Source organism: Callithrix jacchus, chromosome 11 (genome assembly GCF_049354715.1).
Source record: "Callithrix jacchus isolate 240 chromosome 11, calJac240_pri, whole genome shotgun sequence".
NCBI classification, from domain to species: Eukaryota; Metazoa; Chordata; class Mammalia; order Primates; family Cebidae; genus Callithrix; species Callithrix jacchus.
Window position 1 is genome coordinate 108793382 of NC_133512.1, and position 19899 is coordinate 108813280.

At 35.5% G+C, this 19899-nt stretch overlaps 1 protein-coding gene across 6 annotated transcripts in view; it reads right to left on the reverse strand.

Moving 5' to 3' along the window:
* TRIM24 (tripartite motif containing 24) overlaps positions 1-19899 on the reverse strand; it is a 123184-nt gene that overhangs the window by 28748 nt on the left and 74537 nt on the right. For all 6 annotated transcript variants that reach the window (XR_013523768.1, XR_013523767.1, XM_035254649.3 and 3 more), the window contains exons 5-7: positions 17043-17159; positions 13680-13794; positions 10425-10571 (exon numbers count right to left, since the gene is read on the reverse strand). Coding sequence is in view for 4 of the 6 variants with exons in the window: in XM_035254649.3 (XP_035110540.3) it covers positions 10425-10571; positions 13680-13794; positions 17043-17159 (379 nt within the window). In the remaining 2 variants the exon portion in view is untranslated. The remainder of the gene's footprint in view (positions 1-10424; positions 10572-13679; positions 13795-17042; positions 17160-19899) is intronic.

Below are 19899 nucleotides of genomic sequence, written 5' to 3' on the forward strand. Positions count from 1 at the left end.
TGGATGATTTCAATATCCAACCCAAATGATTCTTCTTTCACTTCCTCTAGTGCCCAAATACCAATAATCCTACAAACCTATCCATCCTTTCATTCACTTTACCCTTGCCTCTATCCCTCAGTTCATTATCCAGCTTTGATTCCAGCAATAATTTCCTTGCATACATATCTCATCAGTTCCTCATTATCCAGCTTCAATGCCAATAATAATTTCCTACATATATATCTTGTCAACTCACTCAATTACGTATGCTCACTTCACTCTCCTCAACGTTTCCCCTATATACAACAACCTACCCTGGTTAAATCCCACCTTCTGCCTGAGTATCACTGAACTGATCTCACTTCAAACACTTGACCACTTATTTCAGCTAGACCATTAAGGCTGACTAGCTATCATATGACATTTCTCTAGTCCATTCACTTCCCTAACTTTCCTAAGTAACTATGTCCTAATTTCTTTTCTCTTTTCTAATCTCCAGTATTTCCTCCCCCATTCTTAATCTTAGCTGATGTATTTGCTTAGCATTTCACTGAAAATTAGCAATAATCAAAGATCTTCCACAAACTTCTGCCACTTTTCAGTCAGTATCCCCTCCTTTTACAATGGATGATGAAATGTCCATGTTTCTAGTTAAAGCCAGCCTTCCACTTGTGCAGTAGAGCCCACTCTGTCTTGCCTACCCAGTAATTTTCCCATTTTACTGGATCACACCCATCAACATATAAATACGCTTTAAGTTTTTGCAGGGAAAAACAAAACTCTTGACTCCTTTTCTCCTACCATCAACTACCCCATTTCTTTTAAAGCAAAACTCTACAAGTCTCATCTAGGTCCTACTGTCTCTGATCCTTCCCTACCCATTCTTTCCTGAGACCATTATGTTTAGGTTTGTAGCAGTTTTTCACACAGGTGGTCAGTCTGCCTTCATGGAAACATTTTTTTCATTTGGCTTCCAGCACACTATAATCCCATGGTTTTCCCTTGTTTCACTAGCTGCTACCCTTTGGAGCCACTGAGAATAGATTTAGATTCCAGTGCCGAACTGTTTTTAAACTCTCCAGTAAGGGCAGGGATTCTTCTGCTTGTTCGCAATGCACAATCTCAGACTCCACTGTGGGTGTTTTCTTCTCTCCCACACTGCTATGTGCTGGAATGCCCAGGCCTCAGTTTTTTGACCACTCTTCCCCTATATCCATATGTAGTCATGCACCACATAGCAGTGTTTCAGTCAACAATGTACCACATGTACAGCAGTAGTCCCATAAATTAAAATGAAGCTGAAAAATTCCCATTACCTAATGATGTTGGAGCTGTTGTAATATCACAGCACCAGGCATTACTTGTGTTTATGGTGATGCTGGTATAAACAAACCTACTGTGCTGCCACTCACATAATGATAATAAATGACTATGTTATTGGTTTATGTATTTACTATACTACTCTTTTTCTCATTATTTTAGAGTGTACTCCTACTACTTACTAAAAAAAGTGACTGCCTCAGCCAAGTCTTTCAAGAGATGGTCTCAGAAAAAAGATTATTATAGTAGGAGATGAGAACTGAATGCATGTTTATGCCTCTGAAGACTTTGCAGTAAGACAAGATGTGGAGGTGTAAGACTGGTATTAATAACACGAACCTTGGGTAGGCCTAGGCTAATGTGTGTGTTTGTGTCTTGATTTTTAACAAAAAGTTTTAAAGTAAATAAATACAAAGATATAAGGAAAGAAAGTATGTGTACAATGTGTTTGTGTTTTAAGCTAAGTGTTATTAGCTTAAAATAACAGTAGCTTGACTCTGACAAAAGTCAAAGCATTTAAAAAATTAAAGTTTATTTTTTAATTTTAAAGCTGAAGTTATTATTGAAGAAAAAATATTTTCAAATAAGCTTAATGTAGTCTAAATGTATGGTGCTTATAAAGTACCCAGTAGTGTAAAGTAACGTCCTACGCCTTCACAATCACTCACCATTCCATTCACTTGCTCACTAGAGCAACTTCCAGTCCTGCAAGCTCCATTCATGGTAAATGCCCTACAGGTGTACTGTTTTTGTTGTTTTTGAGTCTCACTCTGTCATCCAGGGTGGAGTGGAGTGGTACAATCTCAGCTCAGCTCACTGCAACCTCCATGGTATAACATTTTTTAATCCTTTGTATTGTATTTTGACTGTACCTTTTCTATGTTTAAATACACAAACACCATTATGTTACAACTGCCTAGAGTATTCAGTACAGTAATATGCTGTACAGACTGGTAGCCTAGGAGCAATAGGGTACCATCTAGGTGTGTGTTAAGTACATCCTATGATGACACACAATGCCAAAAATCACTATTTCTCAGAATACAGCCCTGTCATCAAGCAACACGCGACTATACTTTTTATCCTCAGGTGTACTCTTCCTATAATCCTCCCCATCTCAATTACTGGCAATACTATTTTTTTCCTACAACTTAGAAGTCCTTGGTTCCTTTTTATCACACCCTGTATTCAACCTGTCAGCAAATACCAATGGCTCCATGTTTAAAACATATGTATAGGCTGGGTGGGGTGACTCACCTTGGGAAACCAAGGTGAGTGGATCACAAGGTCAGGAGTTTGAGACCAGCCTGGCCAACACGGTGAAACCCTGTCTCTACTAAAAATACAAAATTAGCGGGCATGATGGCACATGTCTGTCATCTCAGCTACTTGGGAGGCTGAGGCAGGAGAATCACTTGAACCCAGAAGGTAGAGGTTGCGGTGAGCCAAGATGGCGCTACTGCACTCCAGCCTGGGCAACAAGAGCGAAACTCCATTTCAAAAAAGAGGGGAGGGAGGGGCCCAGCCTACATTTCTTTCACCCAAATTCCCCGAGTGTTAACTTATGACCACATTTGCTGCAGTGCTAACCCAGCTGCTCCTACACACATTAGTCTTTTTCCAAACTTTGGAGAGCAAGCTACAGGCATGAGGTCCTGTCTCCCCTAAATACTACAGTATGGATATCCTAAAACAAATATAACTAAATCCCAGACTCCAAATTCATAAACCAATTGTTGCAACACAGCCATCCAGTTTAAATACTTCATCTAAATGCCAACAGTTTCAGCAGTCTTTTCCACGATGCTATCAAGGAATACAAGTTGCTTAGTTGCCTCATTTTTAAATTGCTCAGACTTTCTCTTTCGTTCATGTCCCTGATGTGTTTTGAAGATTTTATGCCTTACAATCTGTAGGATGACTTTTAACCTGGGTGATATTTCCTCCTGATCAGACTTATTTACAGTATTCTTGTCAAGAATACCACACACAAATGATGATGTGCCAGGAAACGTAGGATGTCAACTTGTCCTACCACTGGTGATATTAGTCTTGATCTGTAATTCTGCTACTCAATTTCTTAACCTTAAAGTTGAACAGGTATTCTAAGATTTTACTAATACTCTGTTTCCCATCAATCCTCTACCCAGCATATTTGCAGCCACTGACTAGTCCTCCCAAATTACCTCTATGATAGTAACCAAATGTGCTCCTGTTTATACCCATTACTCTTTCTACAACCATACATAACTTTTTGTTTTGTTATCAACTTCTCCCCCAAATAACCTACCGTTTACTGATTTATATTATTATAAACTCATGTATTCTTATTTAATTCAGTGTGTTATAATTTATTATAGTGACTTGATCCTCAAATTTGTTTTTGGTTTTCCAAAACCAAAATTTGGGAGCCCTTTTACACTGAATCCTGTTTCCTTTGACATGTCCCCATTATCATCTGAGCATTTCAGTAGTTTTATGGTATAACATTATGTTCTGGGCACACCTTTTACTTTTCCCCTCTTTCCCTGGTATTTTGAAACCAAGATCTGGAAGAAGTGGGCTCAGTGCTATTGGGATGCAGCACACCACAATGAATACATATGCACATATAGATGGATACATATACATCTGTAACTATTTCTAGATCTGAGTCCAAGAATAAAAATAAAACTCTAAGTTCATACTTGTACTCCTAATACCAATCCAACACATCTTTGGGCCCTTCCTCGCCTAACTTCTTTCTAAATACCTTCTCTAGAAACTTGGCTGCCATTACCTTCAATATATTTATTTACTTATTCAATTCATTTACTTATTTACTCAATGTAACCAAGATCCAAATCACACTGGCTAATTCTTCTGAACACCTCTGTATTCTTCCCTCCCACTTCACATCTGTGGCTATTAGCTTCATGCCTACTGTGATTCCCCAACCCTCTCCAATATCCAATGACCTCACAGTCACCATGCTGATGCCTCCATGCCAGGAAGAGAGGTCAAGTCAGTAAGATTCTTGATAGTTTTTAATGTTAATATATAGATAGATACACACACACACACCCACACACACACACACATTTTATGTATTATGTATAATGATAATTCGCTATCTTGAGGATAGGGACCAAGTCTAAACATGAAGTTTATTTATGTTTCATATACCCAATATACATAGCCTGAAAGCAATTTTATACAGTATTTTTAACAATTTTGTGCATGAATCCAAGTTGTGTTCAATTAAGTGTATAATTTCCCACTTATGGTATCATATGGTGCTCAAAAAGTTTTGAATTTTGGAGAATTTCAGATTTCAGTTGGGATGCTCAACTTATGTAAGAAACTCATGCAACTCAATAGCAAAAACCCAAATAAACATAATTTTTAAATGGGCAAAGACTTTGAATTTCTATTTTTCTAAAGAAGACATAAAAATGTCCAATAGGCATATAAAAAAGTGCTCCACAGCACTAATCAATAGGAAGATGCAAATCAAAACCACAATGAGCTATCACCTCATACCTGTTAGGATCCAGCTAATATCAAAAAACAAGACAAGTGTTGGGCTGGGTGTGGAAAAAAGGGAACCCTTTGTACACTTTAGGTGGAAATGCAGATTGGTACAACCACTATGAATAACAGTATGGAGGTTCTTCAAATAATTAAAAACAGGACTACTGTAGGTCCAGCCATCTCTCTGCTGGGTATAACTAAAGGAAATGAAATAGGATCTTGTAGAGATATCTGCACTCCCATGTCATTGCAGCATTATTCACAATAGCCAAGATAGAAAAACAACCTGTATCCAATGATACATGGATAAATTGTGTTAGATATATACAACAGAATATTATTCAACCTTAAAAAAGGAAAGAAATCCTGCTATTTGTGGTAACAGAAACTTGAGCTCACTATAAGTGAAATAAGCCAGACCCAGAAACAAAAATACTATATAATTTCTCTTATACATGGATCATTTTTAGAAGTTGAAGACAAAGTGGAATGGGGGTTACCAGGGGCTAGGTGGGTAGGAAATGTAGAGAAGTAAGTCAAAGGGTACACATTTGCAGGTAGGTAGAATAAATAAACATTGAGATGTAATGTACAGTGTAAGAACTATAGTTAATAACCTTGTAAGGCCAACCAGATGTGGTGGCTCACACCTGGAGTTCCAGATCAAGTGGGGTGACAGAGCAAGACCTTGTCTTTATAAAAAAAAAAAAAAAAAAAAAAAAAAAAAATCTAGGCATGGTGGCATGCATGTGTAGTCCCATCTACCTGGGGGACTGAGGCAAAAGGCTCGCTTGAGCCTAGGAGTTTGAGGCTGCAGTGAGCTACAATCATGCCAGTGCACCCTAGCCTGTATAGACAGAGACCCTGTCTCAGGAAAAAACAAAAACAAAAGAACAACAACAACAAAAACTTTCATAATATTGTAATGTATATCAAAAATTTGTTATAGATTTTAGGTGTTCTTACCATACACACAGATACAAGGTAACTATGTAGGGTGATGGATATCATGTTGTATACTTTAAATATATAATAAAATATAAATAAATTTTTAAAAATAGCAAGCCAAGCTTGAGGTTTCAGGCCTGAAGGCATTTCATTTTATTTTTTTAAAGCATATAAAATCCATCATTTAAAGGATAACCTGAGTAAACAAGGCTATATTTATAAAGCAGAACTCTGAAGAACAAAATTATACAAAATAATGATTTTCACTTTTTCTGAAGTTAGAAAATCCTTCTAAATGTTTAAAAATAATCAGGAACCTCAGCTCTGCATGCATTACAGGCAAATTACTTTATTATCTACAGCTGCTACAGAAATGCATCAATGCTCACTTGGGTTCCACAGGATTTTTAAAGTTTAGTTAACCAAGAATATGGTTAATACTGGTACTATATGATTCACTGTTCCTATTTTCTATGTATCATATAGATGACTATCTCTTTCATTCCTATTTCAACAGATCATTGTGTAAATTAATTTATCCTATCTCCAATTTTTATTTTTTCCATAATGCAATCAAACAAACTCAGCACAGAATGAAAAAAAATTTTTTTTAATTGATAAGGAGATTGACAGAATGCTCATCTGATTGTGTGAATAATCTGTATAACATACACATAAGAATATTCATGATGGGTTAAGTTGAAAAATTCAATTCTCTATTCCCTCTATCCCTTTTCTATTTGACTTTCAGAAAAATGTAGGTAACAGAGAACAGAAGGTATATAGTACACAGATGTTTTCATTAAGACTAATGAAAAAATAAGACTCTGGATGGAGACTGTATCACTGATAATTGTGAAAGGAAAACAAATCCTAAGAATTAAATGCAATTCATGATTAAGAACAGTCATAGAACTCTGATGTCATTCAATATTTGAAGTTATTTTACAATGTTTATCCAGAATCACATCTCCTTATTTTAAAATTGTATAGAAAATTTCTGGACTTCGATTTTTTGGAATAGGTGACAGAAAACTTGATTTGGAGGGAACAATACAAGCATACCTTGTTTTACTGAGCTTTGCTTTACTGTGCTTCATAAATGAATTTTACCATGAATTTTACAAATTTAAGGTGTGTGACAACACCACGTTGAGAAAATCAGAACCATTTTTTCAACAGCACACGCTCACTTTCTGTCTCTGTCACATTTTGGTAATTCTTAACAATAATCTGTTATGGTGATCTGTGGTCTTTGATGTTAATACTATGACTGGGGACACCACAAACCACGACCATGTAAGAGCAAACATAATTGATAAATAGTGTATCCTGATTGCTCCAATTTAGCTATTCTTTCTTCCTCTCCTCAGGACTCCTTAGTCTCAGACATAACAATATTGAAACTAGGCCAATTAATAACCCTACAATAGTTGCTAAGTGTTCAAGTGAAAGGAAGAGTTGCATGACTCTCACTAATCAAAACTTAAGAAATGAGTAAGCTTACTCAGGAAAGCAAGTTTCAAGGTGAGACAGACTAAAAGCTAGGCCTCTTGCACTAGTTAGCCAAGTTGCAAATGTAAAGGAAAAATTCTTGAAGGAAATCCAAAGTGTTACTCCAGTGAACATATGAATGATGAGAATGCCAAGAAGCCTTATTGCTGACAGGAAGAAAGTTGCACAGTCTTGATAGAGGATAAAACCAGTTATGACATTCCCGTAACCCAAGATCTAATTCAGAGACAGGTCCTAAAACTCTTTAATTCAATAAAGGCTGCAAGACGTTAGAAAGCTGCAAAAGAAAGTTTTAAGGTGGCAGAGGTTGGTCCATGAGATTTATGGAAAGAAACCATCCATTCTGCAGTTTCCACAATATAAAAGTACAAGGTGAGGCACCAAGTACTGATGTAGAAGCTGCAGTAAGTTAATTGTAAGACCTAGCTAAGATTATTGATGAAGGTGGCACGCTAAACAACCCATTTTCAGTGTAGATTGCTCAGACTTCTATTGGAAGACGATGCCATCTAGAAATTTCAGAGAGAAGACAATGCATGGCTTCAAATCCTCAAAGGACAGACTGACTCTTATTAGGGACTAATGCATCTGGTGACCTGAAGTTGAAGCCAATGCTCATTGACCATTCCAAATATCCTAGAGCCCTTAAGAATTATGCTAAATCTACTCTGCTTTTGTGTTCTATAAGTGAAAACAAAGCCTGGATGACAGCATGTCTACTTACAGTATATTTTGGTAAATACTTTAGGCCCACTTTTGAGACCCACTGCTCAGAAAATAAAGGATTTTAAAATATTACTGCTCACTGACAAATATAACTGGTCGCCCAAGAGCTCTCATAGAAATATATAAGGAGATTAAGGTTATTTTCATGCCCACTAACACAACATTCATTCTGCAGCCCATGAATCAAGAAGTTATTCTGATTCTTATGTCTTTATTTTTTTCTTTTGGTAGCAACAGGGTCTTACCCTGTGGCCCAGGGTGGTCTTGAACTCCAAGCCTCAAGTGATTCTCCTACCTGTGAAGGCCCCGGATCAGGTTTTACATAATCTGGGAGTTAAGTCTGTTCAAGCATCTTACAACATACACTCGGCTTCTCAGTGTTGGTATTATAGGTGCATGTCCTCAAGTCTTATTTAATAAATACATTACGTGGCTCATGCTGTAATCTCAGCATTTTGGGAGGCTGAGGCAGGTGGATCACTTGAGATCAGCAGTTCAAGACCAGTCTGGAAAACATAGCAACCCGTCTCAACAAAAAATAGGAAACTTAGCTGGGCATAGTGGCACATGCCTGTAGTCCCTGCTATTGGGAGGCTGAGGCAGGAGAATTGCTTGAACCTGGGAGCTAGAGGTTGCAGTGAGCTGAGATCATGCCACTGCACTCCAACCTAAGCAACAGAGTGAGACTGCATCTCAAAAAAAGAAAAAGAAAAAAACCCAGAAAACATAAGGCTACTATAATAGCCGCCATACATCGTGATTCCTCTGATGGATCTGGGCTAAATAAAATAAAAAACTTCTAGAAAGGATTCATTATTCTAGTTGCCTTTAAGAACCTTAATGATTCATGGGAGAAGATAAAAATATCAACATTAACAGGAGTTAGGAATAAGTTGATTCCAACCTTTAGGGATGACCTGGAGTAATTCAAGACTTCAGTGGAGAAGGAACTACAGATGTGGTAGAAACAAGAGAACTGCAATTAGAAGTAGAGCCTGAAGATTTGACTGAATTGCTGTAATCTTATGATCAAACTTGAATGGATGAACAGTTGCTTCTTATGGATGAGCACAAAAAAGTGGTTTCCTGAGATAGAAATTACTCCTGGTGAAAATGCTGTGATCATTGTTGAGATGACAATAAAGAATTTAGAATATTCCATAAACTTAGGTGATACAGCAGCTACAGGCTTTGAGAGGACTAACTCCAATTCTGAAAGAAGATCTTTGTAGGTAAAATGCTATCAAATTATCATTGTATACTAGGGAGAAATCTTTCATTAGAAAACAGTCAGTCAATGCAAACTTCATTGTCATCTTATTTTAAGATATTGCCACAACTATCCCAACCTTCAGCAACCACAACCCCAGTGGCCATCAACTTCTCCACCAGCAAAAAGATTATGACTCTTGTAGGCTCAGATGATTAACATTTTTAGCAATAAAGTATTCTTTAATCAAAGTATATACATTGTTTTTTAAAACATAATACTGCACTATTAGATTACAGTATTTATAGTCAAAACTCTTATATGCACTGGAAAACTTTTAAAGAAGTGTATTGCTTGGCTTATTGATATTTGCTTTATTGCAATAGTCTGGAACTGACCCTACAATTTATACTATACTTCTCTGAGTATAAATCTCTGCTCAATCTGTAATAAAATGAAGGTAAAGCAGGAATTTTTAAGAATGTAACTAAATATCTTTTATACCTTTGCTACTCAAAGCACAGCCCACAAACCAAGTAGCATCAGCATCACCTGCAAGTATGTTAGAAATTCACAAGCCCCATCACAGCCCTTCTGATCAGAATCCTCAAGTGATGTGGATGTGGTAATCATACGTTAAGTAGCAAGATTCTAGACCAATGTCAAATGGTTCACCAAATCACAGAGCTATTTTTCTGTTGCAAAAATATCCAGCAGGACAGACTGCCGTGTAGCACCGACAAGAACACAGGCTCAGGTCATGTCTGAGATCATATAAACCCTGGCTACTCCTGTTACTGTGTGATGTTAGGCATGTTATATAATCACATGCCTTAGTTTCATAATTTGTAGAATGGGGGGTAAATAGGTGTATCTCATAAGAATGAGATAAAAGTTTAAACATTATATGGGAAATGCTTACAATTAGGACCTGGGACACCACAGGTAATCAGAAAATGTTCACGATCATTCTTATATTTGGTATTAAGTTCAGTTGCTATGAAGACGTGAATAGTTGGAAAGAACAAAAAAGAAATTCATGATAAGATTAAAACTGAATTATGCCAGGTAAAAATATTTTTTTAATCCAAAATATTTTGATAAATATTAGAAATAAGTAAAAAGCATTTATGCATAAGCAGAATAAATTTTAAGCATTCCAATTACTGTGCATTTTCACAGTATATTAAATAGCATACTTTTATCTTACCAGTCGTTTGCTATAAAGTAATGCTGTACTACTGCCACTGGAAACTGCCCATTTAGAAAAATGCATGACATGCTCCAATTGTTTAGAAAGTCCAGCCACTTCCTGTTGTTGTTGCATAAGTTTCATGCGATGGTCCTTTGCAAGGCTCTGAAAACAATAATTTCAAAATTAGTATCAGCATATAACATACACTTTAATGGTCATTTCCAGGTAAACAAATTAGAATAACTACAATCTCTAAGTACTAAATTTATTGCAACTAAAAATACTCTTCGTGTTTTCCTTGTTACAAAGGATCACTTTCACTATAGCAAAAGCTGCACCACAAATGTGACCCCTCACTCCTGAAGGCCCTGGATCAGGTTTTCAATATTCTGGGAATTAAGTCTGTTCAAGCATCTTACAATACACAAAAAAGATGGATTAGCTATAATACAATAAACGCCTATGAAATTCAACACTCACAAATAAGAAAGATGTACTGTCCAGCAAACTAGTAAAGTAACTCGATCATATAATTTAATCAATCATATAATTTAACCTTTCAGAGACTCTACTTAATAGCTGCAATTGCAAGTAGTTTGTGCAAAACACGGTCATGGTGTGTTGTAGATGACACTTATCCTCTGTATGTGGTAATTTTTTTAAAAGCATATTATTTCTGTCTATTGAGAATTAACATGGGAGCCAACAGATGAACTGAATGACTGTGCCAATGCACTCTAAGAAAAGCTACATTAAAGAATATAGATTTCGCTAAGGAGAGTTATGTACGTACTTTCCTTACAGAAGACAGGATAATCAAAAGTACAGCACACCGAACTTGGGTTATTTTAAAGGTTCCTATCCAAAAGCCTCATCCTATACCTAGCAAGAAAAAGTAAAATTGCTATACTACTACATGGACTTACATATTCTCAATAAAAAGTGGACCCAGATTATGGCCCCAGTCAGTTCCAGATTTGGAAAATACACATGAACTACACTGAATTAAGAGGGAAATTGCAGTTGTCTATTTGAAGTACTGACAACGGCCAATGGCTCTGCCATATCTAATTTAAGTTAGAGACAGTAATTTGCCTATTAGACTATTTTTGACCTCTGTAAAAATTTATTAAGTGTTTCTCTGGAAACATTCTAGTAGGAATGGAAATTCCATTTACTTTTGAGAAGTTCGAGAATTAAGAATTAGAAGCCCTGGTTTTTTGGTCTTCTATGCTAATTTCTATTTCTTACGAGTCTTAACAGATAAAAGGGGTTATGTTTATTTGCCTTTAAAAGGGACTCCAACCAGCCTGGGCAACACAGCAAGACCATATCTCTTAAAAAAAAAAAAAAAAATTAGCCAGGAGCAGCGGCACGTGCCTTGTAGTCCCAGCTTCTCAGGAGGCTCTGTCATGAGGATTGCTTGTAGTCCCAGTTTCCTGGGAGTTTGAGGCTGCAGTGGGCCAACGCCATACCACTGCACTTGAGCCTGGGTGACAGACTGAGACCTTGTCTCTAAAAAGTAAAATAAGAAAATTCACTAGAGTGAGACTTCATCTCTATAAAAATAAAAAATTAGTTAAGTGTGGTTGCATAGCTACTTAGGAGGCTGAGGTGGGAAGATTACTTGAACCAGGGAGGTAAAGGCTGCAGTGAATACATCACTACTGCATTCAAGCTTGGACAACAAAGTAAGGCACTGACTCAAAAAAAAAAAAAAAGGTGAGGTGGGGTAGCTCACACCTGTAATCTCAATACTTTGGGAGGCAGAGGCGGACAGACTGCCTGAGCCCAGGAGTTCAAGACTAGCCTTAGCCAACGTGTCAAAACCGTATCTCTTAAAATAAAAAAAAATAGCCAGGCATGGTGGCATGCATTTGTACTCCTATTTACTAGAGAGACTGAGATGAGAGGATCACTTGAGCACAGGAGGTAGAGGCCATGGTGAGCTGTGATTCATGTTATAGCACTTCCACCTGGAAAAGAGTGAGACCCTGTCTCAAAAAAATTTTTTTTTAAATTTTAAGAATTAACCTGAATGAACCAGGTTCATTCTTACAGATTCATGAGTCTGGTAATCTTCTTTGTAAAGCTCTTCAAGTGATTCTGATGTACCGTCAGGTTTGAAAACACAGAAATAGTAATGTATGCAGTACTAATCTCTGGGAAAGCAAATCAAAGTGATATTTGATTTTAAACAGTTTTGGAAACTGAAATTCTACTTGAATTAATATTTTTTTAAAGACACAGATACTGAACAAATAGTCACTATAAATGGGGTCTGATTCTTCCTGCCCAGAATACTTCCTCACTAAATAACTACGTTTCCAAAACAACAGAGAATTATATTAGTCTTTGTTTCCAGTATAGCTGATGATAATACACAGGAATGATCACGCTTTCTCAGAAGGGACAGAACTTTCTGACAGAAACCTTAAAATTTGGTCAACTATGACATAAAGAGGATAACCTATATTATTTCTAGAAGTCTTATTTTTCCCCAAATTTTCAAGCATTAGGATTCTTTTTTTTAATGCTTTACTGTATCAATATTCTTTCTTTCTATGTCAATATACTAAAGGAATATCTAAAGATCACACAATTAATATTACACATTAATGTACCATGTAGGTGTTAGAACCTCATGTTATATAAAGTCAAACACCAACTTTGGATCTTGACCTTCGTGAGTTTTAAAAAGCTGAGGAAGATAGTAATTTCTTTTTATCTGCAGTGAGAAACATCTAAGTGCCTTGAGCATGTCTCTCTAAATGCTGCTTTCGCAATTAGAATTATAACATGTTGACGGCAGGACTAGCCATATTCTTTTACCTAACTTCTCACAGGGTTAAATATATATATTTGAGAACTAAATCTAACAGTGTATCTGTCTAGAAAATTTTGTTCCACTAAACCCCTTTGGTGATGTAAAGATCTATTTAATATTCAGAGATCCTCCTATAAGCAAGGCATTACAATTTGTGCTATCAGTCATCAGACATTTATAGCATATTACTAAGCTATAAACTGTCAGCTACAATATAAAACCCAGCAAAGGAAAATTTGGGAGTGGGCAAAAAAATTATTAGATCACAAATGAAATAATTATATAAAAAGCACTATGATTTCTAATTCACAGTATGTTAGGAAATACTATTTTTTTGTTTGTGTGTTTTTTTTTGGGGGGGGCACAATTTGACCTTTCAATGTTATCCAAGAAAATACTATGTTGAATCAATATAAGATACTATCCCATAGGCAATCACTTACCTCTAACTGATGCAGTAGAGCTTTTCCTTTTTTATTTATTTCTACCATCAATGTAAATATAGCAACTTTAATATCCTGTTCCACCTGCTTTTGATTTTGATTTACTTCAATAATTCTGAAAATTAAAAGGGGGAAAAACATAAGGCAGATTTTTTGTATATTATTTTAAATTGATGTTTTAATGTCTAAATTAGATCAAAATGTTTTCAGCCCTTAGAAGCTCTGCTATTTGAGTCCTTCAGTTTAAGGTGACTGTCTTGAAGATGAGACAGCAGAAATATAATTCTTCTAAAAGATATCACCACTCAATCTTAAAATTAAGTCTTGAACGTTAAATCTTAAAAAATATATAGAGTTAGAAGAAAGAATGAGTACGTTTTAAGAAAGTATGGTTTGGAAAAATTATTGTGATACCTGGGAAAATCAATGCTCTACCTAAAAGGATGGGGGGGACGTGGAGGTGGACTAAAGAGGATTTATAAACCATGATTCTGAACAAGGTCTACTATATTAATTGCAACCAAAAGCTAGAAAAGTGTATATGTGATACTCTTTTCTTAGTAATCTTAACTGCTGCAGAATTCATACACCTAAATAGAAAAAGACAAAAATAGTAGTTTGCTACTTAAACCCATTCTTCAAAAGATTAGCAGCCAAATAACTATGTTTCATCAACTACATACTTTTCTTACAGAAAGAAAAACATACGGTCCACACCAGAATATCTTATCAAAAATAACAGAGCATCCACCAAACTTTGTGAGATTAAATTAAAAGCTTCATTTCTTCTGTAAGCTTCTCCCATAGTTACCCTCCAAAACTTAAGACCAAAATGGCAGAGACTTTATTTCCTGCTGGAAAAGACAACTGTTTGATATCAATGTTACTACAGGATTCAGGGAACCAGAGGAGCCCGTGAAGAAATCAATTTCAAAAAACTCATTTAAATATTCATGATGCTAGAATAGGATGAATAAGGGAAAAACAGTGCCATGGAGGTAAACGCATAAAATGTAACCCTTTTATAATCAGATAGACTATACAGATATATAAGCAATTTGCACTTAAGAAAGATTCTTTGATTTTTGCCTCAATTCAGAAATCAAAAGTGTTCTAAACAATGTTATTATTTTGTAGAAGAAGAAAAGCACAAATCACTTTACAAAAATAAAAGATAAAAGAACAAATTTGAAGAACATTATCTGATTTTAAGTTACTATAAAAAGCTACAATGATCAAGATCATGGAAGTGGAGTACTGGCAAAGAGAAAAACACAATGGAGCAGATTAATAATCCCACACATACATGGTCTATAAAGGTGTTGAAAAACAATTCAACAGAGAAATAAAATAACTTTTCCGAAAAATGATAGTGGAAGAAATGGACATACAAAAAAGAAAAAAAAGCAAACTGACCATAACTCAAACCATATACTCAGTAAAAGAGTAAGAAAAAAGTCAAAGGGATAAATTTCATTAAGGGCAGATCTTTAATTTAAAATTAATTATTATACAATTGCTACCTTTTGCCACTAAATGGTAGAAATGCCTACATTTATCTCTCTTCATTCATTTGATGACTATTCATTACAAATTTCCAATTACTCAAAATCAAAAAATGTTAAACCCACAAATTATTCTACTTGGGAAAATATACTATTCTAATTAGAATATGGTAAATAAAGGAAATAGTATTTCATTAACTATAGTTGTGTCAAAAAGAAAAGTAAAAACAGGGCCTGGCAATAGTGGCTCATGTCTGTAATCCCAGGGCTTTGGGAGGCAGAGGTGGCCTATCACCTGAGGTCAGTAGTTACGCCAACATGGTGAAACCCCATCTCTACTAAAAATACAAAAAATAGCTGGGCATGGTGGTGGGCACCTGTAATCCCAGCTACCCAGGAGGCTAAGGAAGATTAATTGCTTGAACCCAGGAGGCAGAGGTTGTAATGAGCCAACACTGCATCACTGCACTCCAGCCTGGGTGACAGAGAGAGACTCTGTCTCTCAAAAAAAAAAAAAAAAAAAAAAGAGGGGGGGTAAAAACAAATGAGAGCTGATAAGGAAGAATGAGAAAAACTAAAAGACACATAACACAATAATAAATAGATATAATAATGATGCTGGGGCATCAAGAAATGGTAAAAACTATGTTTAAAAGCCAGGCGCAGTGGCTCACGCCTGCAATCACAGTACTTTGGGAGGCTGAGGTGGATGGATCACCTGAGATCAGAAGTTTAAGACCAGCCCGACCAACATGGAGAAACCCCATCTCTACTAAATATACAAAATTAGCTGGGCCTGGTGGCACATGCCTGTAATCCCAGCTACTCGGGAGGCTGAGGCAGGCGAATTGCTTGAACCTGGGAGGTGGAGGTTGCGGTGAGCCAAGATCATGCCATTGCACTCTAGCCTGAGCAACAAGAGTGAAACTCCATCTCAAATAATAATAATAATTATTATTATTATGTTTAAAAATCTCTTTTAAGGAAATCAAGTAATACAGGGAATTAATTACCTTTAAAAAATTCCCAAATGTTCCACCCCCAGCTATGTTCCAAAATGACAGTAACAGATTATGATGATTTCCTTAAAGGCTGACACAATTTATACAAGGAACATTTAAATTCTCTGTGAGGTCTTTTGCTCCAGCACATTCTAATAAACATTCCTTGACTTCTTTAGGCAGCAACATTACTTTTGTGTGTAAAACAGTAGGTCATGGGATTTCATAGGTGTGTAAATTAAGTATCAGTATGTGCCCTAAATGGCCCAATCATTGATGTCTAAGATATGAAACTTCGGACAGGTGATGATTTCCTTACCAGGATAAAAGGCATAACAATGAATTGTTTAAGCATTTTATCAGACAAGGAGTAAAAGGTGTGTGAACAGTTTAACAATCCCTGTCTCCTGGTGTCTTAAAAATTCTACCACTTTGCAGTTAAAAAAAAAAAAAAAAAATTACAGCATAAGGAAGGCATCTCAAATTTTAGCAAACCTTAAAATAACAATTAAGGGTTCATTCAAGTGTTTGAATATTTACATTACTGGCAAAAAATGGTCCATTTTGCATTTAAATCTTGGGATTTCTTTAACATTGGAAAATAAGTGATAACAAGTTATCAATACCTACTAAATAAATGAGCTATTATAATTCTAAGTGTAGTTTATTATCATATTAGTTTTGAAATTTTACAGCAGAAAAGAATGCTTTCCAACCAAGTTTCTGGGAAAGTCTTATGAACGTGTTATTGCAGTCATCTGAAAATTTACTACTTAACTGTGAGTTAAGGAAAATGGTCTGTTCTAAAAGCGAATAACAAGTTATATTAAAACGATTACATAATATGATAAAATTACCTGTTTTGGATTTGATTTCCTGTGAATTTTATGTATTTTGTTTTTTCCATCAGTTTGGTGATTAGTGTATCTATGATCACTTTCTGATTCTGAAAAGCTTCTTCTATAAATTGATATCTGAAGAAATAAGCAAATTATTTCACTCAAAAATATAAAATGAGAAAAAGTCCAAGAATAAAGAAATGACTGATAAAAATATAATAAAAAGAATTCACGTAATAATCTTTTAAAACACCAAATATATCCCTAATAAGGCAAGTTTTCCCCACCTCTTAAATTATTCCTCAAGAAAGATTATGGACATGTAAATATTTTGAAGCTTGAGAACCACATGCATCCAACATTCAGTTTTATAAGCTTACAGAGTTCGCTTTCACTTGGTGGAATTGGCAAAAAAACAGTCAATGATACATAATCAGATTTATTAACTATTTATAATTTCTTAATTATGTAAGCCTGCTGTAAATAAACGTTTTAAAAGACCACTTTTAAATAATAGGTAGTTATGTTCTGGGGGACACAAAGATAAATCAGAATAAATACAGGGAGTGAAGGGCAAAATTCCTGATGTTATGCCTTGAGATAAAACTTTGAGCAATAGTATAATAAGATAGAGCACTTTAAAAAGTTTATAATTTCAAAGTGAGGAAAGATGATTTACTTTGCCAGACTATGTTTGATGACTGAAGAGAAGCTCTAGGAAGACAGACAGGCAATGATACAGAAGATACATAAAGAGTTTTATTTAAATTTTTCTATAAAATGCACAAAATATAATATTTCTAAATTAACATATTTTACATGTGATTTTTAAATGTTTACATCTAATTAAGTAAGGTTGCCAGAATTAGAAAAAGGGGATACTCAGTTAATAATTATATTGGCATTTTCTTTGTGTATAATCACATCTGTTAATAACAACATTTCAACTGCTTTTATAGGCAACAAGTTTTTTTTATCTTAGTAAACTTTTTCTTTACTACACTTATTTGATATAAGGTTACATGAAATGGTCACCCTTATGTTGTTCCTAATCTCAATGCAAAGACTTTCAATATTCCAACATTAAGTATGTTTTCTACTTTCCACAAATAATCTTTATCAGGTTTAGGAAATTCCCTTTTATTCCTAGTTTGCTAAGATGTTGCATCTTGAATGTATTTTTCATTTTTATGGAACGTTTCTACCAATTCTATTGAGATAATCATATACTTTTTCCTTTATTCTTTTAACATGACATGAAAGATTTTAGCATCAATGATTTTGACATGTTAAATGAATTTTGTATCCCTAAAATGAGGCCAAATTGGTTTGATAACAACTGTCCCAAAATGACAATACTATGAGATTTAAGGCAAGTCTTCCCCTCCTCTCAAATCATCTGTTTTCTTATTTTCTGCTTCTTGGAATTTTTACACTCATTTCGTGGATAAGACTGATCTGTAATTTTCTACTTCTATTCATTGTCAGTTTTTGGTGTAAAGGTTATGCTGGCTTCATATAACAAGTTGGAATAAATTCAGTTTTTTGCCATTCTCTGGACAAGTCTGTATAAGAAAGGGACTACTGTTACCTTAACTATGTGGTGCATTCATCAGTGTCATTTGTATGTGTAATTCCACCCCCCCGCCCCCCATTTTTTTTTTTGAGACGGAGTTTCGCTCTTGTTGCCCAGGCTGGAGTGCAATGATGCAATCTCAGCTTACCGCAACCTCCACCTCCCAGGTTCAAGCAATTCTCCTACCTCAGCCTCCAGGGTAGCTGGGATTACAGGGATGTGCCAACAGCCCGGCTACTTTTGTATTGTTAGTACAGATAGAGTTTCTCCTTGTTGGTCAGGCTGGTCTCAAACTCCCAACCTCACGTCCACCTTGGCCTCCCAATGTGCTGGGATTACAGCCACTGCACCTGGCCTGTATGTGTAATTTTCTTTGTGATAAGGTTTTAAATTATGAATGAACATTAAAAGACTATTCTGATTTTCTACTTTATTTTGCATAAGTTTTGGAAAAAGCTGCATTTTCTAAGAGTTTTCCCATATCATGTACATATTTTCTTATTATTTAGAGATATCCTTTTTATCTTTGAAAATGCATTTAAAATATGGAGTAATGCCACCTTCCTACTCCTGGCAGTGGTTATTTGGGCCTGCTCTCTCAATCACTCATACAGAGAACTGCTGATTTTTCTAGTCCTTTAGCTTTGACTATTTCTACTCTTGTCTTTATTATGTTTCTTTTTTTTTTGTGAGACGGAGTCTTGCTCTGTCACCAGATGGAGTGCAGTGACGTAATCTCAGCTCACTGCAATCTCTGCCTCATGGGTTCAAGCAATTCTTCCACCTCAGCCTTCTGAGTAATTGGGACTACAGGCGCATGCCACCACACCCGGCTAATTTTTGTATTTTTAGTAGAGACAGGGTTTCATCATGACCAGAATGGTCTCGATCTCTTGACCTCATGATCCACCCACCTCGGCCTCCCAAAGTGCTGGGATTACTGGCATGAGCTACCACGCCCAGCCTATTATGTTTCTTTTAAAACCCACTTGCTTTGGGTTTAATTTGCTACTCTTCCTAAACTGCAATAAATGTTTAGTGAATTGACTTTATCCTTTACATAATACAAATGCCTTTAATAATATAAATTGTCTTCCAAATATGGCTTTAGTTATTAAAAAGAAAAACCTCAAGGCTTGATTGATATCTTCACTATTATTCATATCAAATGTTTTCTACTATCTCTTGAAATTTCTTCTTGATTATTTAGATGTATTTAACTGATTATTTTTAAATAATTTCAAAGTTAAATCTGTAATCTTTTTACAATACTTTAACCTATAGACCATGTTTTTTAAT